The sequence below is a fragment of the Equus asinus genome, chromosome 8, assembly GCF_041296235.1.
Source record: "Equus asinus isolate D_3611 breed Donkey chromosome 8, EquAss-T2T_v2, whole genome shotgun sequence".
In the NCBI taxonomy this organism is placed as follows: domain Eukaryota; kingdom Metazoa; phylum Chordata; class Mammalia; order Perissodactyla; family Equidae; genus Equus; species Equus asinus.
This window is the reverse complement of record NC_091797.1, coordinates 90,172-115,290: the sequence shown is the minus strand read 5'-3', so window position 1 is coordinate 115,290 and position 25,119 is coordinate 90,172. Positions and strand designations below refer to the sequence as shown.

The following is a 25,119-nucleotide window of genomic DNA, read 5'->3' as shown; positions in this document are numbered from 1 at the left end:
TATGATGTTGGCTGTGGGTCTATCATATATGGCCTTTATTATGTTGAGGTACTTTCCTTCTATACCCATTTTACTGAGGGTCTTTATCATAAATGGGTGTTGGATCTTGTCGAATGCTTTCTCTGCATCTATTGAGATGATCATGTGGTTTTTGTTTTTCATTTTGTTGATGTAGTGTATCACATTGATTGACTTGCGGATGTTGAACCATCCCTGTGTCCCTGGTATAAATCCCACTTGATCATGGTGTATAATCTTTTTGATGTATTGCTGTAATCGGTTTGCCAAAATTTTGTTGAGGATTTTTGCATCTATGCTCATCAGTGATATCGGCCTGTAGTTCTCCTTCTTTGTGTTGTCCTTGTCAGGTTTGGGGATCAGAGTGATGTTGGCTTCATAGAATGTGTTAGGGAGTTCTCCATCTTTCTCAATTTTCTGGAACAGTTTGAGGAGAATGGGTATTAAGTCTTCTTTGAATGTTTGGTAGAATTCTCCAGAGAAGCCGTCTGGTCCTGGACTCTTGTTTTTGGGGAGGTTTTTGATTACCGTTTCTATTTCCTTACTTGTGATAGGTCTATTCAGATTCTCCATTTCTTCCTGATTCAGTTTGGGGAGATTGTAGGAGTCTAGGAATTTGTCCATTTCTTCCAGGTTGTTCAATTTGTTGGCATATAGTTTTTCATAGTATTCTCTTATGATCTCTTGTATTTCATTGGTATCTGTTGTGATTTCTCCTCTGTCATTCCTGATTTTATTAATTTGCGATTTCTCTCTTTTTTTCTTGGTGAGTCTGGCTAGGGGTTTGTCAATTTTGTTAATTCTTTCGAAGAACCAACTCTTTGTTTCATTGATCCTTTCTATTGTCTTTTTTGTTTCAATATCGTTTATTTCTGCTCTTATTTTTATTATTTCCCTCCTTCTACTGACTCTGGGCTTTGTTTGTTCTTCTTTTTCTAGTTCTGTTAGGTGTCGTTTGAGGTTGCTTACGTGAGCTTTTTCTTGTTTAGTGAGGTGAGCCTGTATTGCGATGAATTTCCCTCTTAGGACTGCTTTTGCTGCATCCCAAATGATTTGGTATGTCGTGTTCTCATTTTCATTTGTCTCCAGATAATATTTGATTTCTTCTTTAATTTCTTCAATGATCCATTGTTTGTTGAGAAGCGTGTTGTTTAGTCTCCACATTTTTGCACCTTTCTCTGCTTTTTTCTTGTAGTTGATTTCTAGTTTAATAGCGTTATGATCAGAAAAGATGCTTGATATTATTTCAACTCTCTTGTATTTATTGATGTTTGCTTTGGTTCCCAAAATATGGTCAATCCTTGAGAATGTTCCATGTGCACTTGAGAAGAATGTGTAACCTGCTGTTTTTGGATGAAGTGTTCTATATATATCTATTAAGTCCATCTGGTCTAATTTTTCATTTAATTCTATTATTTCCCTGTTGATTTTCTGTCTGGATGTTCTGTCCATTGGTGTTAATGGTGTGTTGAGGTCCCCTACTATTATTGTATTGTTGTTGATGTCTTCTTTTAGTTCTATTAAGAGTTGCTTAACAAATTTTGGTGCTCCTGTGTTGGGTGTGTATATATTTATAAGTGTTATGTCTTCTTGGTGGAGAGTCCCTTTTATCATTATATACTGTCCCTCTTTATCTTTCTTTATCTGTTTTGCTTTGAAATCTACCTTGTCTGATATTAGTATAGCGACACCTGCTTTCTTTTGTTCGTTATTAGCTTGGAGTATTGTTCTCCATCCCTTCACTCTGAGTCTGTGTTTGTCTTTGGGGCTGAGGTGTGTTTCCTGGAGGCAGCATATTGTTGGATCTTGTTCTTTGATCCATCCTGCCACTCTGTGTCTTTTGATTGGGGAGTTCAATCCATTTACATTTAGAGTGATTATTGAGACGTGGGGGCCTTCCACTCCCATTTTGTGTCTTGTTTTCCGGTTTTCTTCAGTTTCCTTTGTTTCTCGTCCCATGGTTTAATCTGTTCTGATGTAGAGCTGCTACTCTCTGTTGTTGTCCTTCTACTTATCTCCTCTGCTCTTGGTTTTGTAGCCCCTTTCCTTTTTTGGATTTTTCAGGAGTGAGGGTTTTCCTGAGGATTTCCTGAAGAGGAGGTTTTGTGGCAATAAACTCCCTTAATTTTTGTTTATCTGGAAAAGTTTTTATTTCTCCATCGTATTTGAAGGATATTTTCGCTGGGTAGAGAATTCTCGGCTGTAGATTTTTGTCCTTCAGATTTTTGAATATATCATTCCACTCTCTTCTAGCCTGTAAAGTTTCTGCTGAGAAATCTGCTGATAGCCTGATGGGGGTTCCTTTGTAGGTTAGTTTCTTTTGCCTGGCTGTCCTTAATATTTTCTCCTTGTCGTTGACTTTTGCTAGCTTCACTACTATATGTCGTGGAGTTGGTCTTCTTGCATTGATAAAGTTTGGAGATCTATTGGCTTCTGTCACCTGCAGATCCATCTCCCTCACCAGATTTGGGAAGTTCTCAGCCATTATTTCTTTGAATAGGTTTTCTGCCCCTTTCTCCTTCTCTTCTCCCTCTGGTATACCTATAATCCTTACGTTGCATCTCCTAATTGTGTCTGATAATTCTCGGAGAGTTTCTTCATATCTTTTAAGTCTTGCTTCTCTCTCCTCCTCTGCCTGCAACAATTCTATATTGCCATCTTCCAAATTGCTAATTCTTTCCTCCATATTATCGGCCCTACTGTTCAGAGCATCTAGATTTTTCTTAATCTCCTCTATTGTGTTCTTCATTTCCAATATTTCTGTTTGGTTCTTCTTTATCGTATCAAACTCTTTTGTGACATAGCTCCTGAACTCGTTGAGTTGTCGGTCAGAGTTCTCTCTTAACTCATTGAGAATCTTAATGATGGCTGTTTTGAAGTCGTCATCATTTAGGTTATATATCTCATTTTCTTTGGGATTGTTTTCTGTGTATTTGTTACCTTCTTTCTGTTCTGGAGATTTAATGTATTTTTTCATATTGCTTGATGTTGTTGATTTGTGCCTCCGCATGGAGATAGAGTTTAGTTGCTCCTTTCACTTGTTTCAGCTGCTGTGGTGGGGGGAGCCGCTGTTTATACTTCACCAACCAGGAACCCTGTCCGTAGTTGCTAACTGGGCCTGGGCCCCTCTTTGTAGCCACAGTGGCCCTTTGTATTCCCTCCTCTGCCGTGGGGGCCGTCACAGGGGGGCTTCAGGCTGCAGGTGCCTACTGTTGCAGCCCACCTAGATGTGCTCTCTCCTTGGGGTCTGCAACGGTGTTATGGGCTTTTCCAGCGGCCAGGGGTGGGATCACTTATATTTGTTGCTCCGTTGCTCTCTGCACCCACCAAAACTCACTTGTCCTCTATGGGTCGCAGGAGAGCTATTGGCATCTTCTACAGTCTGTGGTTAGTACACCTAGCTATGCTGCTTTTGCCCTGGGGTCTTCCAGCCTTGTGGCTGGCGGCTGGGTGCCTTCTACTGGTGCTGTGCAGAGGCTTTCCCTAAGGCTGCTGTGAGCCTGTAGGGTTTCCCACTAGGCTACTAAGCTGGGTCTCTGGAACTCTCTCCAGCCCCAGTCCTCTCCGAGATCTCCGGCAATCCCTAGCCTCACGGGGTGGGCAACGGCAGCTGGGGGTCGCCCCCCCCTCAGGGCTTCTCTCCGGGCCTCTGCCCGAAGCCCTGAATGCTGGGCGTGGCCCCTCTGCTAATGGCAGACAGAGAGTTTTGTCCGCTGCCTGGCGGAGCTCCGGCGCTTCCCCTCCGGGTCGCAGAACCGGCCTTTGAAACTTCCCCCCGCCCCGGTCCTCTCCGAGATCTCCGGCAATCCCTAGCCCCACGGGGCGGGCAACGGCAGCTGGGGGTCGCCCCGCTCTCTGGGATTCTCTCCTGGCCTCTCCCGGAGCCGTGACTGCTCAGCGTGGCCCCTCTGCTAACGGCAGACAGAGAGTTTTGTCTGCTGCCCGGGCGGAGCTCCGGCGCTTCCCCTCCGGGTCACAGAACCGGCCTTTGAAACTTCCCCCCGCCCCGGTCCTCTCCGAGATCTCCGGCAATCCCTAGCCCCACGGGGCGGGCAACAGCAGCTGGGGGTCGCCCCGCTCTCTGGGATTCTCTCCGGGCCTCTCCCGGAGCCGTGAATGCTCAGCGTGGCCCCTCTGCTAACGGCAGACAGAGAGTTTTGTCTGCTGCCCGGGCGGAGCTCCGGCGCTTCCCCTCCGGGTCGCAGAACCGGCCTTTGAAACTTCCCCCCGCCCCGGTCCTCTCCGAGATCTCCGGCAATCCCTAGCCCCACGGGGCGGGCAACGGCAGCTGGGAGACCTCCGTGCCCTCCGTGTCTCTCTCTGGGACCCTCCGGGCGCCCCGAGCACCAGGCTGGGTCTCCCCGCCAATGGCGGGGAGAGACTCTCCGCGCGGGCTCAGGTGTGCAACTCCAAAGTTTCCCTCTGCGTTTAGGAGTAATTGCGGGGGGTTTAGGTAGGGTTCTGGTCACCTGTTTCCACCGTCGCTCCTCTGTTGTGTTCTCGCTCCTGGCCTAGATGTGTGTGGATCCTCTGGGGGCGTCCGTTGGAAGAAAGCCGCTTGCGGGTACTAGGCTGCCCGTCGGGGTCGGAGAGTTTTCACCTATTTCCACATCCTCCCGGAGGAAAGTCCATCCGCCTTCCGATGTATAGTCGCGTGGGTGTCTCAGACGTCCTGAGATGTTGTCTGGATATCCTTTGTCAAGCGATAAGTGTCCAAATAATTGTAGACTCGAAGGGCGAGAGACAAAGAGGACTACTCACGGCGCCATCTTGGATCCTCTCCTTCAAAATACTTCTTATATTTAGAGAGCAAATGAAAATCTGTGACTCACAGTGGGAAAACAGTAAACTGAGAAAATAGGAGGCTTTTCTAGCCAGCAAAGGGAAGGCACTATAATCCCAGCCTTCAAAGAATGATTTGAATTTAAGTTTAATTTTTGCTTCTCTCTGTTAACTCTCACATAGTTCAACCACTGAGACCCTCAGGTGTGCCTTTCCCATGGAGATGCAGCTGTTGATGAGATCAGCTTCACAGCTCACTGTCCTTTCCACTAATCTTCCTTCTCTATTTATTACTAATGAGAATCACTGTTGCGTGTTACACAGCGCATGGGAAGCTCTTGACGTACCTCTTACTCAGTCACCAACCTCTTTCGTTTGCCAGAATAACCCACACAGCAGGTTTTCAAAGGTCATATCTGTGACCTTCAGGGGGACACAACATATTTTCATTGATTTCCATTTCAGTAGTGCTATTTTGATTGAAGTTTAACCTGTGCTTAACAGGTTCTCTGAATGGCCTATGTCTCTATTTTGAAAAAAGAAAAATCCAGTCTTGAATGAGAGTAAAAATTTTCTAAGATGTCAAGCTTCTAGGAATAAAAAAGGCCTTGTTGGTCCATAGTGGGTTTGTTGATATTAACTGATTCATTAATGAAATTGTATGAAGCCTGAAAAGATACAAAAAGCAAACAAGAGAGCTTAGTATTTCTATTCTTTATGAGACATATATTAGGTCTCCAGTGCGCAATGAAATAAACTTAGAATACTATACCTTTTATTATATATCAATCAAAACCTTAATGAAATATATAGCTGGATAGTTTTTAGTTAAAATTGTCTGTGTTGCCCATAATGGATACCTTACTAACCATGGAAGTATTCAGAATAAATAGGGAAATCTTCCTGAAATGGAGTGTTTCTAAGTGCTACATTTTGGTGCAAAAAGGAAATCCCCTTTATTTAAATAAAAGCCCATAGTATCAATATGAAGTATCGAAATGCAATTTATGGTCTGTGGATACAGTATCCCAGCGAATTCCAAATACCAAATACTAAACTCCTTTCCTTAAGAAGATGCTGAGGGCTACCCCAAGACCAGCATGTGGAGGGACACAGCAGGTGACCAGCACTGCTCGAAGCCAACGACAGTTCAAAGAACTTTGATCTGAACCCGATTCCATATTAGTGAAAACTAGCCCTAGCCCATTGAGTAAGTGGGAAAACCGATGCAAAGGCTGGAACTAAACCGTACTAAGTGCCCAGTCAGAGGTGGCGGCTGCTGGCGGGAGCATCGCTGCTTTGCACGTAGGTGGAAGCACCTTTAGAACAGAAGGGGCTCCATGCCTTATGGCAGACCCACAGCTTAAGCTCAGAAGGGGCTTGCGAATCAGGGCTGCGGTGGAAAGATGTTCTGTGTCCTGAAGAGGCGACTGAAGGGGCGATGGTGACGGAAGCGGAGGAGGGGCTGGCAGCCGCTGGAAAAAGGGGATCTTCTGACTGTGGGTGGAGCTCCCTTTAATGTTATTTCCTATTTTTATTTTCCTCCTTTTTAGTTGCTTTAGATTTTTTTCTGAAATAAATTAAGAATAGGTATTCCCAGGGTTATTTTCTATTATTATATCCTTTACTGTTGTTATTTTTCTCTTTTTGATTTGCTTTAGATTTATTCTGAAATAACTGAAGATGAGATTTCCTTGAAGTAGTTTTTTCTGGTAATGACCTGGTAAAGGCTAACTTGTCTTTTTCTGTTTACTGCTATACCTGTGATGAAGATAGTGTTATGGGTTTTTTTTTTTTAAGATGCATACAGCAGCAGATAATATAAATCTACCCTTGAGTCAGCATCTGAACCAACCTCCCCCTGAGCCCCTGCTCTTGAAATGATCACTTCAGGCATGTAGAGGATCTGATATCAGCCAGTTAATCCTAGAGTCCATGCTGAAGATCTTACAACCTATCTCAAAGCAAACAATATAGAAGTTTCTATGTATGATGTAGTGTACTGTGCACTCATATTGTACAGCTCAAAAATACGCCATGAGTTCCATCCCCCTGCAAAATCTAAGAATAAGAAACGTTAATTTGTGCAATGAGCAAAATTATCCTTCTCCTTGATCATACCAGTCATAATTCTGAGAATCAACCCTCCTTACATTGGGTTCACCAGTACAAAATGTCTTCTGTAGCCTTTTATAACTGCTGTTTTCTGACTCACAGCTGGTACATTAAATAAAAATTAACAAGTGTTTCTTACTACTGATGCGTTACCTGATGAATCAAAGCTTCACTTGGCCATGAGATAATCAACACACCAGTTCCTAACTGTTCAAGAACATTGTTAACTACCAAGCAAAAACTGAGAAGCATACCCCACCACCACTAGCCAAATCATCCTAGCTGTTAGGAGCATCGGCAAGTCCCGTGCCCACCTGAACGGCAGGCATTTATGAAGCATCTTGGTCTTAAGTCTCTCTGAGGAATTCTCTCCTAAGGAGAAGGCTGTTCCTTTAATAATATCATCTCACACATGACTCTGGACACTTTTGCTCAGTATTATTCCCTAAAAATTGAGTATATGCTATATTGAAAAGAACAGAGTTACAGTCTGAAGACCTCGGTTCCAGCCCCATCATTATTTTTTGGTGGAGGTGTGACATTAAGGAATCATTTAATGTCTCTGTAAAATAGAGAAAATACTATTACTCAAACCCAAAGTTGCTGTGTATTAAATGTGACTAGGGCATATGAATGTGCTTTATCAAGCACTAGACAAATCTTACTCACTATTGTTATTCTATATTTGACCATGAGCCTGGAAGAGCAGTATGGAATGCTAATGCTCTGAGCTACCGGCCACAGCAGAACTCAAGTTATACAATGCTACCACACGGGTGTTTCTGATGCTTGAAGATCAAAGCCATTTCTGGTCTGCTATTTAAGGTGCCCAAATTTCAAAATTATCTGTACAGCTTTTACAACTACCCGCTACCTGAAACCAGGTGCTCAGGAAGGAGCCCAAAGAGAAGGGAAGAGAAGGTGAGAAAAGAGACTAAAGGAAGAGAAGATAAACAAGAGAAGAAGAGAAAGAAGAGGGGAGGGCACTGTTGACAAATGCAAATGTGGATCATCTTCCCTTAAAGAATGCCCTTATGGGGAAACTATGCTGTGCTTTGGAAATCTAAAAATAGGATATTCTTACCTCGTTCACATAAATGCATTAGCTATAAACTAGTATCATAATTGTGTCCTCAAAATCACACCAATAAATATTTGTCAATTTCTTGCTTGAAGGAAAGAAGGAAGGACTTATATATCTGCTGGTCTGGAATTAATTCTGCTATTGAAAAAAACCACTGAGTCTAACCAAAGTCTGAGTTATCATCTGACCACAGCATCTGCCATCCCCTTAAAAAAAAAAATGAATCAAGAAAACTTGGACCAGGGGGCTGGCCCCGTGGCCGAGTGGTTAAGTTCGCGCGCTCCGCTGCAGGCGGCCCAGTGTTTCGTTGGTTCGAATCCTGGGCGCGGACATGGCACTGCTCATCAAACCACGCTGAGGCAGCGTCCCACATACCACAACTAGAAGGACCCACAATGAAGAATATACAACTATGTACCGGGGGGCTTTGGGGAGAAAAAGGAAAAAATAAAAAAAAAATAAAAAAAGAAAAAAAAAAAGAAAACTTGGACCAGAATTTGTCTTTGTTTTGTAGTAGTATTCCTGAGGAAGAATTCTCAACGGTTAAACACACTAGGGTGCCCCAGTCCACCCCAGACTTTGCAGCTATAATTACACCGTTATGCCAATATCTGCTACCCAGGGATTTTCAAAAAATATCTTTTCTCAGCTGCATGAGTCCACCTGAGCACGTGGAATATGGGAGCAGTCATCTGCTCCTTCCACCAATCTCCTTCAAGCTTGTGGTGCACCTGGGAGACGGCACAACCTGCCGCACTCTTGAGACTGACAGCTGGAGCAGCAGATCCCTCACCAACGCTCCTCTCTCCTCTCTGGGACAACCTGAGAGGCATCTGTCAGCTTCCCCTCAGGTCGCAGAGTGCGGCAGTAAATGGCACCCTGTCACACGAAAGTGTCACTCGGCCTAAAACTGCACTGAAAGAGATACTGGAAATTGTTTAAATTTACCTTTTAAGTTTTAAAACTAAATTCAAAACATCATGACCTTTCCAATGATATTGTAAAAGTCAATGAGTAGGTATCAGTAATAGATGATAATAGATAGATGATAGATAAATTTAATCTATCCAGCATATGTTAACCAGCATATTTCTTATGAGCTCTGGAAGGAGCTCAAAAGTGGAATTATGCCCAATATAGTGGATTTCCTCCAACCCCCTGACGACCACACCTGCGGCCTCTCAAGGCTCCAAGACACACTGCTGTTCCAGAAGCTCCCCTGAAGAGCTGGTGTCTTTGGGGTTCTGGGGAGCCTGCGTTTCTCTAACTTTGGATCCAAAGGAAATGAATCTTTACTGGCTGAAAGGTTGACAAGATTTCTGGAAGACAGAAATGGCTTTACTGTTCTGCACCAAGAAGTTTTCTGCTGCTCAGCTCGTGTGGGAAGGACCAGCAGATGAACTTTAGCAAGAAAAGAAACGTAACGTGGTTGTACTGTTCCAAGGAGACACACGGGTACTTCAAGGGCAGCTTGACTTGAAAGTCCTCAAAATCGGTGAACATTGATGCAGGCCTCACTGAGGATGGTCTTGTCACATGCCAGCAGGTCACTGCCGTACAAGTGGGAGCTGGATCAAGCAGACGGGTCAGTGTGGATTCACGGGTGGGCCCCTGTCTTTTTATAGTAAGTTCATCTGAGAAACTTCAGGATTTCACCTCTGGTGCTACCTCTCTTCACATCAGGAACCCACTTCTCCCCTTTGCAGCCAGGAGAAGTGAAGGCGTGCTCCCTCCAGGCTTGAAACAAAAACCCTCCACCCCCACCTGGGCCTGAGGGAGCAACACTGCCCCATCCCAGACCTCCTGGAGCCAGCCTGGCAGCACAGCACGAGGCCCCTAGGCTCTCAACCTAGCACCCTCTCGAGCACTTTGACACCAGAGCGGTGGAGATTCTTGTGGCCCAGCTCTGCTGCTGGTGGTTCAGGTCCCCTGCATGCAGGGAAACGTGGTCACCCAGAAGCCTGAGCCAGAGGGCAGAGAGAGGCAAGCAAATCTTTGCCAGGCACGGAGGGACTCCTGGGCTGCTGCTTTCATAGTTCACAGCATTCTCCTCCCCCACAGACCGCCCCTGGAGGAGCGGCAGAGAGAGAGCAGGCTTTCTCGGCTCAGAACAGAGCGCGCACGTCGTCACTGTGCTGTGTCTCCTGCTTTGGAGTCAGAGGCAGTGGTTTAAAACCCTCTCCGAGCACTGGACCGAGGAGAATGACTCGAGCGTATTGTCGGGATGTAAAGCAAACGGTGAAATGTAATGTGATTGCTGTGACCAAACCATGAAATTTCTCTTCTCTTTATTATTATTCATAAACTGCTGTTAAAAGATTAAGTTGTTTTGCAGAAAAAACACAGTAAGTTAAAATCTTTCCCATGTATTTAAGATTAGGAACCTGTGATAAAAATAAGCCGGGAATATTCTCTCTGAAATCTCAAGGATTGCTTTGAGAGTCCCCACTGGTACTGCCGTGGCCTTTGTTTAACTTGGCTGCCGGCTCTGCTACCAGCCCCTCTCAGACCCTGGGGCCTCCTCCATCCAGAGTGCCTCCGGTAACTTGTGCTCACCCCTCCGCAGCCTCGCAGCCCCAGGTCTTTTCCTCTCTTCCAAGCCTTTCACACAAGCACTGTCTTCCACGTGGCCAAGGCTGACCCTTGACCCTTTTTCCCTGGCCTCCTGGGGTGCCTGACCCCATCATGGAGCCACCACCTCTTCCCTCTCCAGTCTCACCCCCTGCAAACATGCGCAGACACATCCAGGAAGCCCCCGCCCCAAGTCAGATTTCCAGGAGTTTTTCCCTGTGCGTCTCACTCCATTTGTTGTCCATGTTATTGAAAGGATTCCTCCTTTGTTTATGAAATATTTATTGAGTTCCTCCTTCTGGTAAAGGAAATAAAGACCCCTCCCAAAGAAAAATAGAGCAAACTACCAGTTCTGAGAAGTGCCGTTGAGCAAGGAGCTGAGATGGAGGCCGCAGGCCCTGCTGTGGGCAGGGAAGGGCTCTCTGATAACAGCTGTTTTGGATAAGGCCTGAAGGATGAAAAGGAGCCCTGGAAAGAGTGGGGAAAGAGAACTTCTGGCTGTGGAAACATGATGTGCAAAGGCCTGGAGGCAGGAATAGCCTGACCTGTGTGAGGGGCTGAAGAACACTGTGATTACCATGCAGTGAGCAAGAGTGAAATCACGACGATCTTGGAAAGGCATGCAGAGGTAGGCGGCCTAGGCCACAGGCAGGAGCTTAGACCTTATTCTGAGTTCAGGGAGTGGCCACTGAAGGATTTTTAGAGCAGTAGGGAAATGACCCCCCTTGCAGGTGTTGGAGAAGGAACTGGAGAGAGGCAAGAAAACCAGAAAGAGCAATTCAGAGGCTGCTGCAAACCTGGTCCACCCCATGGCAGGAAGACAGCAAGGAGGGGAAGGTTTGCAGTGTCTCAGTGGGACAACGTCCTAGAGACTTGCTGCCACCTTCACTGAGGGGAGCAAGGACGGGAGCAGGTGGGTGACGCTGAGCCTTCTGACACAGCGCCCGATGGTGCTGCCTTTGACTCCCACAAGAGGCAACCGCCCGGGCAGGGATAGAGTAGGGGAAATAAGGGCTCTGTCTTAAGCAAGTGAATTTGCAGCATCCACATGGTAATATCCATTGCAGATACGTGAGTGTGGAGCTCAGAGGTCCATCCTGAGGTATAAATGTGGTGTATTCAGCGTAAAATGGTATTTCAGGGTGCCGGCCCCATGGCTGAGGGGTTAAGTTCGCTTGCTCCACTTCGGCTGGCCAGGGTTTCACCGGTTTGGATCCTGGGTGTGGACATGGCACCGCTCATCAGGCCATGTTGAGGTGGCGTCCCACATACCACAACTAGAAGGACCCAGAACTAAAATATACAACTATGTGCTGGGGGGATTTGGGGAGAAAAAGCAGAAAAAAAAAAAAAGATTGGCAACAGTTGTTAGCTCAGGTGTCAATCTTTAAAAAGATAAAATGGTATTGCTATTCCTGAAAACATTTAAGACCACCTGGGAAGAAAGAGAAAGAGAGGATAGAAAGAATTTTTACAAAGAGGGGAAGACCCAGAACCAAACGTTAGGAATCCACTCTGCAGAAGTTGACCGAGTAGGAGGAGCCACACACATGAGAGGGACCACGGAGGTGAGGAGGGAGGGGCCTCCGGAAGGGTGGCCCGCTGTCTGTGCTGAGTGCTTCTGCAGGCCTGCGCCAAGGAGTCCCCTCCCCCATCATTCTGCCTCTCAACTGTCACCCTCCTTCGAAGCCCAGGGAAGAGGACCTGACCAGAGCACCCCTTTCACAAAGTCACCAGGGAGCACCTCCCTCTGATCCAGGGCCTCTTCTCAATCCCCATTTTCCTTGTTTCTATGAGCCTGTGAGATCAGGGGCCACCTGGGCCTTTGTGAAACTCTTTCTTCCCCATTGAGTTTCCATGTGTATAACTCCTTCCTACTTCCACTTTTTAAAAAGTATATTCTTCTCTGGCTTTCCTTTTCCTTCCATCCCTTAAATGAATAGGTTTCCTGAGGCATCCTTGGTCCTTTCTTTGCACCCTTTGCAATCTCATTTATTCACAAAGCTTCAACGATCATCCTGTCTTGATTCCAAAACCCAAAGCTGATGCCAAACCCAATCTCTCTCAAGACTCAAGCCCTCGTTCTCAATTTCCTGCTCAACATTTCTAGATCAGAGTCATACTGATGTTTAAAAAATCCTCATTTGGAAACCCAGACTCTTCATATTTGCTCCAAAAACTTCTCTTTCTCATGATCGTATTTTTCTTTATGGTGCAACCATCTTCCCCTTGAAATTTTCAAGTCATTGTTGACTTAATGTTCCCCTTCATCCCAGACGATCAATAAATGCATTTCTATTGAACTTCCTACGCATGTCTTTTTGCTCTCGACTCCCATGCAGTTCCATTGCCACTGTTATGTTCAATAATCCCTTGTTCTGCAGGATCATGGAGAATCTCGCGGGCCCTGGAGGAGCTGGGAGGCCCCAGGAGCAGTTTGGTCCTGGGATACATGATCTAATTATTATTTTTCAAAGACACTCCTGATGAGATTTAGCTCATCCTGTTACCCTCCTCTTCCACTAATCCTCTTCAGACCCACCATGCTCCAGCCCAACTGAACCACTTACACTTTCCAGAACCTCCCTTATCTATTCTCACTGCTGGGCAGCTGGTCACCTGTTTCCCCTCCTTATCATTTCTGTCTCTCAAAGTGTTACCCCTCCTTCAAAGCATAGGTATGATGACATCTCCCCAGTGAAACCTCCTCGACTCTCAGGCTCGGAATAATCAATTTGATCTTTGAATTCCCATGCAGATTACTTGTGCATCCGTAACAGCACCTGTCTTGCCCTATTTTGTGTCTTAATGATTTGCGTGTGACATGCTTCCCCTCTATGCCATAAATATCTCAGGACAGGAACTATGCATCTCATTTTTGTTCCACTACAAATCATAACATGTTCTTTGCACACAGCAGAACTTCAGGAAATGTCTGCCAAGGTAATAAATGGACAGCCATAATTAGCATAAATTATTGTTTTGTGTACTGATCCAGCCCTGAATCCGCGGTGCTATCATTTCTGTATCACTGATGGTTATCCACTTACTTAAATAACCTTTCTTTGAAAACACTTAGAAAAGATGGAAAATTGTGTTATAAGGGAGGAACAAGTATGTTGGTTATTCCCTTGCTTAAACAAAGAGAAGTTCTGTTATGCGTCATGGAAAATTAAAGCACAGTAATGCATGCGCCAACACCTTGTTGAATAATGATTTAGTGGAGGCCCTGCTCTGCCTCCTGTGCTTGGTCCTAGCTCTCCACTCACAGACTCAAGTGGCACGTTCTGCTTATTCTGTTTTTAGATTACGTTGACAACGATTGGCTATGGAGACAAGACTCCCCTAACTTGGCTGGGAAGGTTGCTCTCCGCTGGCTTTGCGCTCCTCGGCATTTCTTTCTTTGCACTTCCCGCTGTGAGTATTTTTGCAAAAATAAAGCAGCTTAAATTAGATCTTAGCAGTCCATTACCATGAGCTTTCACAAATTAATTTGCCTGGGAACATATCTATATTGTTTACAAATATAATTTTTCTGATATAACATTGACTTTTCTACGTATATCTAGTTGAATAATTTATAAAATATTGTCTTCCCTTGGAGATGCTTAACTTGAAAGTTTTATACCAACTAGGTCTTTATAATCAAATAATAATTCACATGGCATCACTTCGCAGTCAATATACTACTGATACATTTAAAATATCTGTAAATATTTGAAGATACGTTCTTTTTAAACTGATCACTCCAATTTGGTTTATAGTGTGTGCTACTGAAGAGATGGATTTGCACAAGTGGAGTATTTACCTCTTCAGATCCATTTGAATGAAAAGCATATGACCTTCAAAGGTTTTAAATGTGTCCAAGGATTTATTCTTGAGTCATTGTCATTGATTTTTCTGAATGAGTGGTTTCTGAATCTTATCAGAATGAGAGCACATTTATCTTCTCCCAAGCTTCTGATTATTTTCTCCTTAATGAAACTTGTCTTTCTGATCATTTTATCCTCTTATTTCTTTAAATACAGTTGGTCAAAATTTGCCTCCATCCCCAAGCCCTCACGTTTGTTCACTCTACCTCTCATGGAAGGAAGAGAGCACACAGGGAGTATTAGCACATGGCAGCAGTCATGCTTAAGGATCAGGAGGCTCAGTCCCCCTCCAGACACAGGCGGATTCGTGTCCCAGCCTCTGCCAGGCAGAGACCCCAGAGCACCCTCCAAAGGAGCCAGGGCATCAGGAATTTTCAGCACCACAGCCCTTAGCTCATGAGGCTCCTCCCGGACTGTTAATGAGCGCAGAGGACACTCTTGTCCTTCCCATGGCCAGTGCCCAACTCTGGATTGACCAGCTGGTTCTGCCCCAGACCTGACTAACCACAGAGAAGAGACTGAAAAGACCATGCATGCACTACAGCCTTAGACCTGAGTCTGAATTCTGCTTTGTCACGTGCCACCAATGTGACTCTGCTTTGTCACATGCCACCTGTGTGACTGCATTGGTTTGCTGGGGCTGCTGTAACAAGGTCTCACAGACTGAGTGGCTTAAACAGCTGACATCCGTTGTCTCACAGTTCCGGATGCTGGAGGTCAAAAGTCAGGAGGCTGGCAGGGTTGGGTCTTTCCAAGGGCCATGAGGCCACGAGGGAAGGATCTGCTCCAGGCCTTTTTCCTCGGCTTGGAGACGGCCATCTTCTCCCTGTGTCTTCATGTTGTCTTCCCTCTGCGTGTGTCTGTGTCCAAATTTCCTCTTTTTATAAGGATACCAGTTGTATGGCACTAGGGCCCGCCCATGACCTCATTCTAGCTTGATCACCTCTGTAAAGATCTTGTCTCCAAATGAGGCCACATTCTGAAGTGCTAGGGATTAGGACTCAAGTTTATGAATCTGGAGGAACACGATTCAGCCTGTAACAGTGACCTTGGGTATGCTTCTTCATCAACATAACGGAGGAAGAATTATTGTACCCCGAGAAATTTTGTGAAGACCAATGTGGTAATGTAAGTCAAGTGCTTGTCATGAAGAAACTTTCATGAAGTGTTACTTCTCTTTTCCTTTATGAATCTAGAAATACATGTTTCCTGTTGTGAAATTACAAAATTAATGAGAGTCAAAAAAATCTCACTTATCCAGAATCAACTTATCTGGCAATCTCAACAATCCAAAACAGAGCAGAAACTCACCCAATAATCAGATTCCCTACAGGGAAAAATCTTTAGAAACAATAAATTGCAGTCCTGGACCTCTTCCCCAAAACGATGGCACAAAATACTGCTGCCTCAAAGAGAACCCTGAGGCCTAACTCACAACCTGTTCAGATTCAGAGAAAGTTCTAGTAAGCTGAGCTCTACAGTCTAACAACTCTTTAAAGATTATAAACAGTAAATGTAGAGGCAGGTTGACAGAACAAACACTGAAGAGCTGGCGAAAGGCAGCAAGGGAGGGAGCAGAGCGTCTGTAAGAAGCAAACCCACAGAAGTGCTCAAAGTGTGTAAGGACCTGGGGCCCCTTGCCTCTGGAACTGGCTGCATCCAGTACAGCCAAAGGCCGGCCTCCAAGTGAAACTCTGCAGGTCACAGGAGGTTGCGCTGAGTCGCTCTGCTGGGTTAGAGTTCAGAGACTAAGTAGTCATTCTTAGAAATGTTTCCCAATATAGTAATTACAGTTTTTTATATGCCAGTTAAATTAATACATGTTAGAAATCTGAAAAACTTGCTTGCGCAGAACAGAACATTCCCTAACAACGCCAAGAAAAGTAGACTTTACCACGGATCTTTTTACGGCAACCTCACATTAGGTGCTGACTCTTAATTATTGAATAAAAGACTAAATCGTCCATATATACTCTTTAAAAAAAAAGAAGAAAACAAGGTGGCTGGAAATGGCATCATGTCTCCTGCACCCACCTGCTGGTAGTGTGGTCTGGTTGACATTCCAGAGAGCAGGGCGGCCTTCTGTGAGGGAGTTGAGGGGGATGGCAGCCACTCATCTGGGGCTCCTCTCACACAGGAAACCTGAGGACCAGGAAGGAGAAGTGCCTTTCCTGTCTCCCCTTGAGGCAGGAAGGCTCCCCTGCAGATGGATCTCAGCTCCCCTCGGGGACGATGGGCCTGCAGAGCAGCTGCAGCTCCTTGGAACCAGCCCCAGGAGAAGGCTTTCTCCTCTTCAGGACACCCCCTCCCTCCTGCCGAGGGCATCTGTCCGTCCACCCTGCGTGCCATGTGCAGGGCCACGTTAGGCTCATTTAATCTGGAAGATGACAAGGGATAAATATTTAATTACCAAAATAAGTGTTCCTTCCACCTGGTGTTTATGCATCTCACCATAGCAGTAAAACTTAAAACCCAAAGTTCAAGTCATGTTATCTTAAAAAATGAATTAAAACAAAACTCAGTTTCTAAGAATTTGCATCTATCGGTGTCAATATTTGAAGGGATGGCATGTAAGTTATATATATGTGTGTACGTTATATATATATATAACTTATGTATAACGTTTGCCTATCATAAATAGACTTTATTTTAACAGACTTCTATTTAGGTTGACTGAGCTGTGTCCTAAGAGAGGTGGAAGGAAACTGGAATGGAGCCATAATGAGACAGTGAGCAGACCCAGCTTAACAACTGTTGTGATGTACTGGCTGGCACGGGAGATGCGTAGCAAACCCTCACGGTCTACTAGTATATGTTTCTAAGCAATGCCTGCGTGATTTTTAGCTCACTTTAGTTTTTTTGGCAGATGCTAAGTTTCTGCTATGTAGGGCCTGTCTTCATTTTCCAAAAGAGATTAAACTCTAAACTTCATCTTCACATAATAAGTACTCAAAAATGATAGTTATTGCTGTTAATTCAATATCTACAAAATCTGAATTAGGCTCCATATAAGCGGATTATATACATACATGCACATAATGTACCTACACACAATACATAGGATAAATATATGCTATAAATTCTGATGTTTTGGGTTCTCTTACATGTTTATACTTCACGAAAAATGAAATTAAAAGAAAAATAAATAAATCTTTCCTGAATGATCTTAAATAGCAGAAAAAAATTTAGGCTGTATGAATGCCTTGAGTTGGTCTGGATTTGGAAATGAGGACCATTTTTATAACTTCTAAATGGAAGGAAACATTTGAATATACATATAAACAAGATCTGTATAAACAAGATCATACAGTCCAGGTTTTTATAAAGTTTAGTTTGTGAAGTCACAGCCTGTATGAGATGAAGATCTTAGACAGCACGAGACTCACTGAAAAAGAGAGATGGAAAACAGATCCTATGACGTAATTTCTAATTTCATGGTACAGTCATTTATCCATTAATAGCAAATAGTATTATCATATAACCATATTTTAAACATAATTGCATTACTTATTATGTGGTTATTGTCACAGATGTAGTCAGAACTGTGGAATCTCAAGAAAGAAGGTTAAAGGTTATCTAAAGCCCAAAAATATCTTAGCCAAGTTGTCGTCCAGCTGAGACTGAACACTTCCTAACAATGAAAAACCCATCACCTCCTCAGACAGCCTGTACCATCTTTGAGCCACTTTGAAAATATAAAGAAAAGCAAAACAACCATTCCTTACCTATGGCAAATACAGTGGCCCCTCGGTATCCACGGGATTGGTTCCAGGACACCCATGGATGCTCAATCCCTTAGTTGGCCCCCTGTGTCCATGGGTTCCACAAACGCAGAATCAACCAGCTCTGGATCGTTGGTTGAACCAACAAACGCAGAACCCGCGGCGACACGGAGTGCTCATTGTACCGACTTGGTTCTTATAAGACAACTCTTTGGTAACCTGAGGTCTGCACTCCTTGAAGTTTAATAAAATCCAGTAATTTATAGCTGGCAAGTAAAATCCACAGACTTGAAAGCAGTGGGGCTCCATATCCCATGCCAGTAAAGTGGAGACTTACAAAGACCAGAGACTGAAGTTAGCAAGCTCCCAAGGTTAGCAAGCTCCCAAAGCCAACCTGAGTGGAGACAAGTGCCTTGATTCCACAGATATTAGACCAAAGCAACGGAAAAGAGGGCGGCGTTTCAAAGAGCCAGAAATTCGGCGGATCAAGATGATAAGCAGAAGGAAGCAAACCAGCCAAAAACTCATATAAACACAGGGGGGAGGGTATTAATCTTACTAACCCCAAAGTCTGAATAGGTGAGCCAAAACCAAAAAGCTAAGAAATGCTAAAAATGTGAGATTAAAACTCAGGAAAATAGGAATGTGCTGTCTTTATTGTACAAACAGGCAAAATGGGAAACTTCTGTGTCTTCAAAGCTGAACGTCTGCCCATCTGGATGACCGTCCTCCCCTGCTTTCTTTTTACTTTGGTAAGGGTAGAATTACAGCATCATGGAGGAATAAGCTGGGACAGGTTTTAAATACCCTCTCCTTTTTCACAAATGGAAAAGATAAAACTTAGTGGTTTCATCAAAGTGCAAGAACAATTGCTTGTGGCAACAGCAGTGAGACTTTTTCCCCAGTTTTAAATCTGCCTCCGTCCAAACCAGTTTACGTCCTCCAGATTCCATCACTAAACAGGACCATCACTCTAACGTAGGCAGAAGGAAATGACACAAAGTCCACACAAAAAACATTTTTAAAAATTGTGATTTTTATTTGTACTTATGCTGCCTCTTACTATCCCATAAGGGACAATAAATGGCAACATCTGGTTGATTTACTAAACAACAGAAGTTGTTGCATTTCTTGCCTGACAGCTTGCCGTTGGCCTATGGCGTTAAAATAGAGGTAAACAGCATTTATTTTAATGAGTAATATGTTTACGGACGGGTTGCATACTGCTTGTCTTTTCTCAGGCTCATTTTAGAGGTTTTAAAAAAATATTTGTATTATTTAACAATGCTTTAGAAAAAATTTTAAAGTACTATTTTTGTGTTTTGTTCCAGGGCATTCTTGGCTCAGGTTTTGCATTAAAAGTACAAGAACAGCACCGCCAGAAACACTTTGAGAAAAGAAGGAACCCAGCTGCCAACCTCATTCAGGTGAGTGTCGATGTGACAGGTGGATGGTAAGATCTGCCTCCCCGAGAGCTTGCTGGGTCATTTTCTAAACTCTGCACTTCATTGCTCAGTAGAGCTACTGTTTTGTTTCATTTCTAAAAATGAAGCTGGAACTATTAAGTTCCAGTCTTGGATTTGGATAAGTGTTCCATCCTCCAAAACAGAAAAATAATATATATTTTCAGTAAACGGCACATGCATTGTTCAGAGTAATTAACCGTGCCAGCAAGGTCACATAGAGGTTAGCAGTGTGCTACTCCTGGAATGACCTAGTGTGTCTTACAAGTTGCTTGGTGAAACTTAATTGATCATTAAGGATGGAGCAGAACATGGCATTGTTCCCTGCATTATAATTACCTTCTCCAGCTAGATGTATGCTACTGTTCTGAAGAACAATGTATTTGTTTAGAGTGTCAAGGTTTAGCACTTGTGGAATCACTTTAAATGCCTTCTAGAGCAATAACTTGAAATAGTTACTCTATTTTAGGAGCCGGTGGGATTATGGAATACATCAGTGTTCGAGAATATGAAATAATAAGCATATTATTTGAAGCTAACTCATAAGATTGTTAGGTTGTTTAGAATTTCATTTTCTTTTCAATCACTCAGGATTTGCTTCAGCACTAAAAGAAATGCTTCTCTTTTTGCCATCTATATTTTGGGAGTAGAGCCATCCTGGGAGCAGGTTGTTTAAGAATCACAAAATATATTTTCTCTAGATCCATACTGTGGAGTTCATATTCAATTACAGACAAGATGATTATGCAATCTAAAGTTTCTTCCCTTCCTTCCAGGCAGTGGAAGATCCAGAACTCCTAAACCAAAGAGGTTTGGAGTGGCAATCTGAGGTGCTAGGAGACTTGTCTTCATGCTATAGTAACAAGCATGTTGTTTTGGTGTAGATTGTAGGTTTATGTGGGTGGGGTTTGGGGTGGGAACCGCTACACAACCTTCCCTCAGCCTTTACCTACCGCTGTGCTATGCAGAACCTCCAACAGAACTGAGCAAAGGCAAGAAGCCAGGAGGTGGCTCAGTTACACCCTGAAGGAGATCTGCTTGCATCTGATGACTGAATGGAGATAGCAATTTTTATTTTTATTTTATTTTATAATTTTTTGTGAGGAAGATTGGTCCTTAGCTAATATCTTTGCCAATCTTCCTCTATTTTATGTGGGATGCTGCAAACCCCGGGCTGTCAAAGCAGAGCATGCAAACTTAAGCACTATGCCACTGGGCCGGCCCCAAGATATTAATTTTTAAACCAAGTTATTCTGCAGCTGTTGACAAGGAAATGGACTACTGGTCTTGACTTCTAGTACAAACCACCGAGAGTCTCTGTTTTTAAAATTTCCAAGTTTTAAAAGAGCACTAAAAGTAAACTTTGTTTTCTTAAAGGAAAAGATCCCTAAGTAGTAGGAGTTCAAGATCTGAGGCCGAATGATGCTCACCATAGAGAAAAGAGGCCTCGCGCGCTCTGGTGGGCACACAAAATGCTGAGGCCCAGGACTGACAGGCTTCCATCCCAAGGCACTTCTTAACTAGCCATGAGGTGTTCCCATACGTCTAATGAATTTTTCTCCTCACTATTTTTATCTTTTCATTATCCTTTAATTTATTTCTTATCTTTTAATTCTAGAACAATGGTTTCCCACCTGTGAGTGCAGAAGTTATCCACGGGTTCCTTGCATCCATCCGGGCACCAAGCCCTGACCACCTATGGAACCAATAATACATCTTACACACATATATATACAGAGAGAGATCACTTGCTCTCAGGAGAATGGAGATGCTGTTGTCATGAATAAAGTTCAATTTAGTTAAAATCTTTACTAAATTTATTAGCTTTTTACTGCATATTTTTTCACTCAACACATACCCAAAATACAACACTTCCATGTACAGATCCTTGATACTTCTGCATATTAAAAGGGACTCTTTATCCAAAAACATCTTAGAGTATCAGCTGTTCTGTTAGAAAGTGAGCCCCCGGAGGAATTTCCTATGCATGTGTCCCTTAAGATACTGAGTACGCTGCCCAATACAGTTGCCAATGCCCACACGTGGCTATTTAAATTTAGAAATTCAGTTCCTCGGTGACACTAGCCATATCTCAAGGGTTCAATATCCGTATATTGCTGTTGCCTATCATATTCACAAGACATACAGAGAATGGTAGGAGGAACTTTCCTGATCTAACTTATCATCATCAACTACTAAACTGTGCAAAAGTGACTTCCAACTGAACTTGAAAACAGATTACTAACCCTGCAGCAAATCACTGGGCCAGAGGCATTCGTATGTCCACAGCCAGAGCAAGATGGGGACTTCCTCCCAGGTAACCCCTAAAAGGTGGAGAGGAAACTGACTGAACAGTTTTCTTAGAGGTCTAGAATGTTGTTTTATGGAACTGGGTTATGTAACATATATTGTGATCAATAATTGAACTTGTACAAACATGGGTAACAATGGAGTGAAATCATTTATTTTTATTGTACTTAAAACTCCAGTTTGTGTGTTATTCTGAATAAAAAAGAATGTAAAATGAAAGACTTGAAACAATCAAGAGTATCTGTAAAATTAAATCATAGTTCATTGATCAAAATGGAATCTACTAATTTAAGAAGCATTCCTCCCTGTCCAAATGCAATTAGTTTATTTGTTAGACATAGGAATAATAGTGTATTTGCTGTTCTTCCTTGTTGTAACCCTTGGCCAGAATTCACGGCTGTAAGCCTTCATTGTATATCATAGAAATTTATTTTAAGGATGCACTAGATTGAAAAGCAAGCTTCTTTTGCTGACCCATTCATTTCCTACCCAATAAACCTGCTTTGGTTTGCTGAGCAGACAAAGCATCAAGATCAAGAACAATCTCATTTGCTTTAAGCCAGAGCCACACTTTTTCCAAAAGGGCACTGAGATTCCCACATTGCTTTGTCATTTGGTTGGTAAGACAACCAAATTAACCAGCATTTCACGGTTTTAGGGAAACGTTTAAAACCCCAGCAGCTTGCAGCAAATTTAGCTGTGTCAATATCTTTGCATGATTCATTGAAATTAACTTTTCATTTCAAGTGGAACAGTCTGGGAAAGAAAGCAGCTCTCCGTAACGCTTTGAATACCTGCCCAGATGTCACAACTTTTATTACTAATGCCCAAGACTTGTGAAGCGTTTGCAGTTTGCAGAGTGTTTCTAATAGATTATGTCACTTGATCTCCAGGACAAGCCCAGGAAGAGCTAGGACTCAAATCCCTTGTGTCTGAATCTGAATCCATTACTCCTTCCAAATAGCAGCAGTTCGTCCTCATATATACATTCCTGGAGCCCTGGGATTAGCATCTTAAGATGCTTCAGAAGTTCCATGTTAGGGGTTTACTTCTAGAGGGATTGGACCAATTGAGGGTGAAGTTAAGATGCTTTACTGAGATCAGAAGCAGGAAAATTAAGTCAAAGTTTGTGAAATGAATGCTGACAGACCAGCTTATTTTCCAGAAGGGAAGAGGTTAGAAGATATTGCTGTGGGAAAGTTAGTTGGCCCAAAAGAAAAAAAAAGTTATATATTGAAACTTGGGCTTCTGCTAGTGAAATAACTGAATTTTCATCCAGTTATCTTAAAGTGAAGCTGCCAGTCAATAAACTCAAATCACTTATTCAGAGCTTACACATCCTTTTTAGTGCCTCAGTTACAAATAAGAACAGACTTAGAAAAGACAAATTCCTAGGTGTGAAAAACATGACAGCAAAGTAAAAAAAAAGAAAATAGAAGGGGAGATAAAGTTGTGAGAATCTCCCAGAAAGTCAAATGAAAAACAGATGGAAAATAAGTCAAAAGAGATAGGAAAATTAGATGCGCCTTCCAGGAGATCAAAGATCCAACCCACAGAAGTACCTCAAAAAAGAGTACAAGGCATCTAGGGGGAGGGTTTTATCACAGAACTATTACGTTGTAATTCTCTAAAACTAAAGAATAGGAGTGGCCACAACAAAAAGGTCACCAAGGATGCAGAACTGTGAACAATACTTCACAGTGAAAATATCATGGTGAAAACATGAGAACACTTCAAAAGCAGGGCATCTTTAAATGATTTCCGAGCAGACCATATCCAGGGATCAAGAATCAGGATTGTATTGGATTTCTCATTAGCAACCCTAAAGTTAGAAGACGGTGGAACAGTACTTTCAAAATTAGAGAGGAAAATTATTTCTAACCTAGAATTCTATACCCAGCCACACTATTCATGGAGTTTGAGAGTAGCATAAAGACATTTTCAGACATGCATAATCTCAAAACTTTACCTACCATTGACCTTTACTCAAGAAGCTGCTTGGTATATAGGCTTACCTCGGAGTTACTGCAGGCTCAGTTCCAGACCACCACAGTAAAACAAATACCACAATAAAGCGAGTTACATGAAATTTTTGGTTTCCCAGTGCATATAAAACTTATGTTTACACTATCCTGTAGCCTACTAATTGTGCAATGTAGTAGTGCTCAGCATTATGTGTTAAAAAATGTACGTACCTTAATTTTAAAATATTGTATTATTAAAAAATGCTAACCATCATCTGAGCCTTCAGCAAGTCACAATGTTTTTGCTGGTGGAGGGTCTTCCCTCGATGTTGATGGCTGCTAACTGATCAGGGTGGTGGTTGAAGTGGGTGGCTGTGGCAATTTCTTAAAATAAGACAACAATGCAGTTTGCCACATTGATTGACTCTTCCTTTCAAGGACGATTTCTCTGTAGCAAGAGAACTAGAGTGTGATGCTTTTGATAGTGTTTTACCCACAGTAGGGCTTCTTTCAAAATTGGATCCAGTCCTCTCAAACCCTGCCACTGCTTTATCAACTAAGTTTGTGCAATAGTCTAAATCCTTTGTTGTCATTTCGAGAGTCTTCATAGCATCTTCACCAGGGGTAGATTCCATCTCAAGGAACCACTTTCTTTGTTCATCCATGAGAAGTAACTCCTCATCCATTTAAGTTTTATCATGAGACTGCAACAACTCAGTCACATCTTCAGACTCCACTTCTAATTCTAGTTCTCTTTCTATTTCCACCACATCTGCAAATGCTTCCTCCACTGAAGTCTTGAACCCCCTAAAGTCGTCCATGAGGATTGGAATCAACTTTTTCCAAACTCCTGTTAATGTTGATAGTTTGACCTCTCCCCATGAATCATGAATGTTCTTAATGGCATGTAGAACGGCAAATCTTTTCTAAAATGTTTTCGTTTTACTTTGCCCAGATCCATCAGAGGAATCACTGTCTATAGCAGTTATAGCTTTATGAAATATATTTCTTCAAAACTCAACTTGAAAGTCAAAATTACTCCTTGATTAACAGGCATGAAAACAGCATTAATCTCCTTGTATGTCTCCATCAGAGCTCTTGGGTGACCAGGTGGATTGCCAATGAGCAGTAATATTCCAAGAGGAATCATTTTGTCTGAGCAGTAGCTCTCAACAGTGAGCTTGAAATATTCGGGAAGTCATGTTGTAAACATACATG

At 43.0% G+C, this 25,119-nt stretch overlaps 1 protein-coding gene across 12 annotated transcripts in view; it reads left to right on the top strand.

The window, feature by feature from the left end:
• The window catches only part of KCNQ5 (potassium voltage-gated channel subfamily Q member 5), a 481,904-nt gene that overhangs the window by 385,494 nt on the left and 71,291 nt on the right, over positions 1-25,119 (top strand). For all 12 annotated transcript variants that reach the window (XM_044776992.2, XM_044776991.2, XM_044776989.2 and 9 more), the window contains 2 exons: positions 13,877-13,987; positions 19,496-19,591. In XM_044776992.2, coding sequence (XP_044632927.2) covers positions 13,877-13,987; positions 19,496-19,591 — 207 coding nt within the window. The remainder of the gene's footprint in view (positions 1-13,876; positions 13,988-19,495; positions 19,592-25,119) is intronic.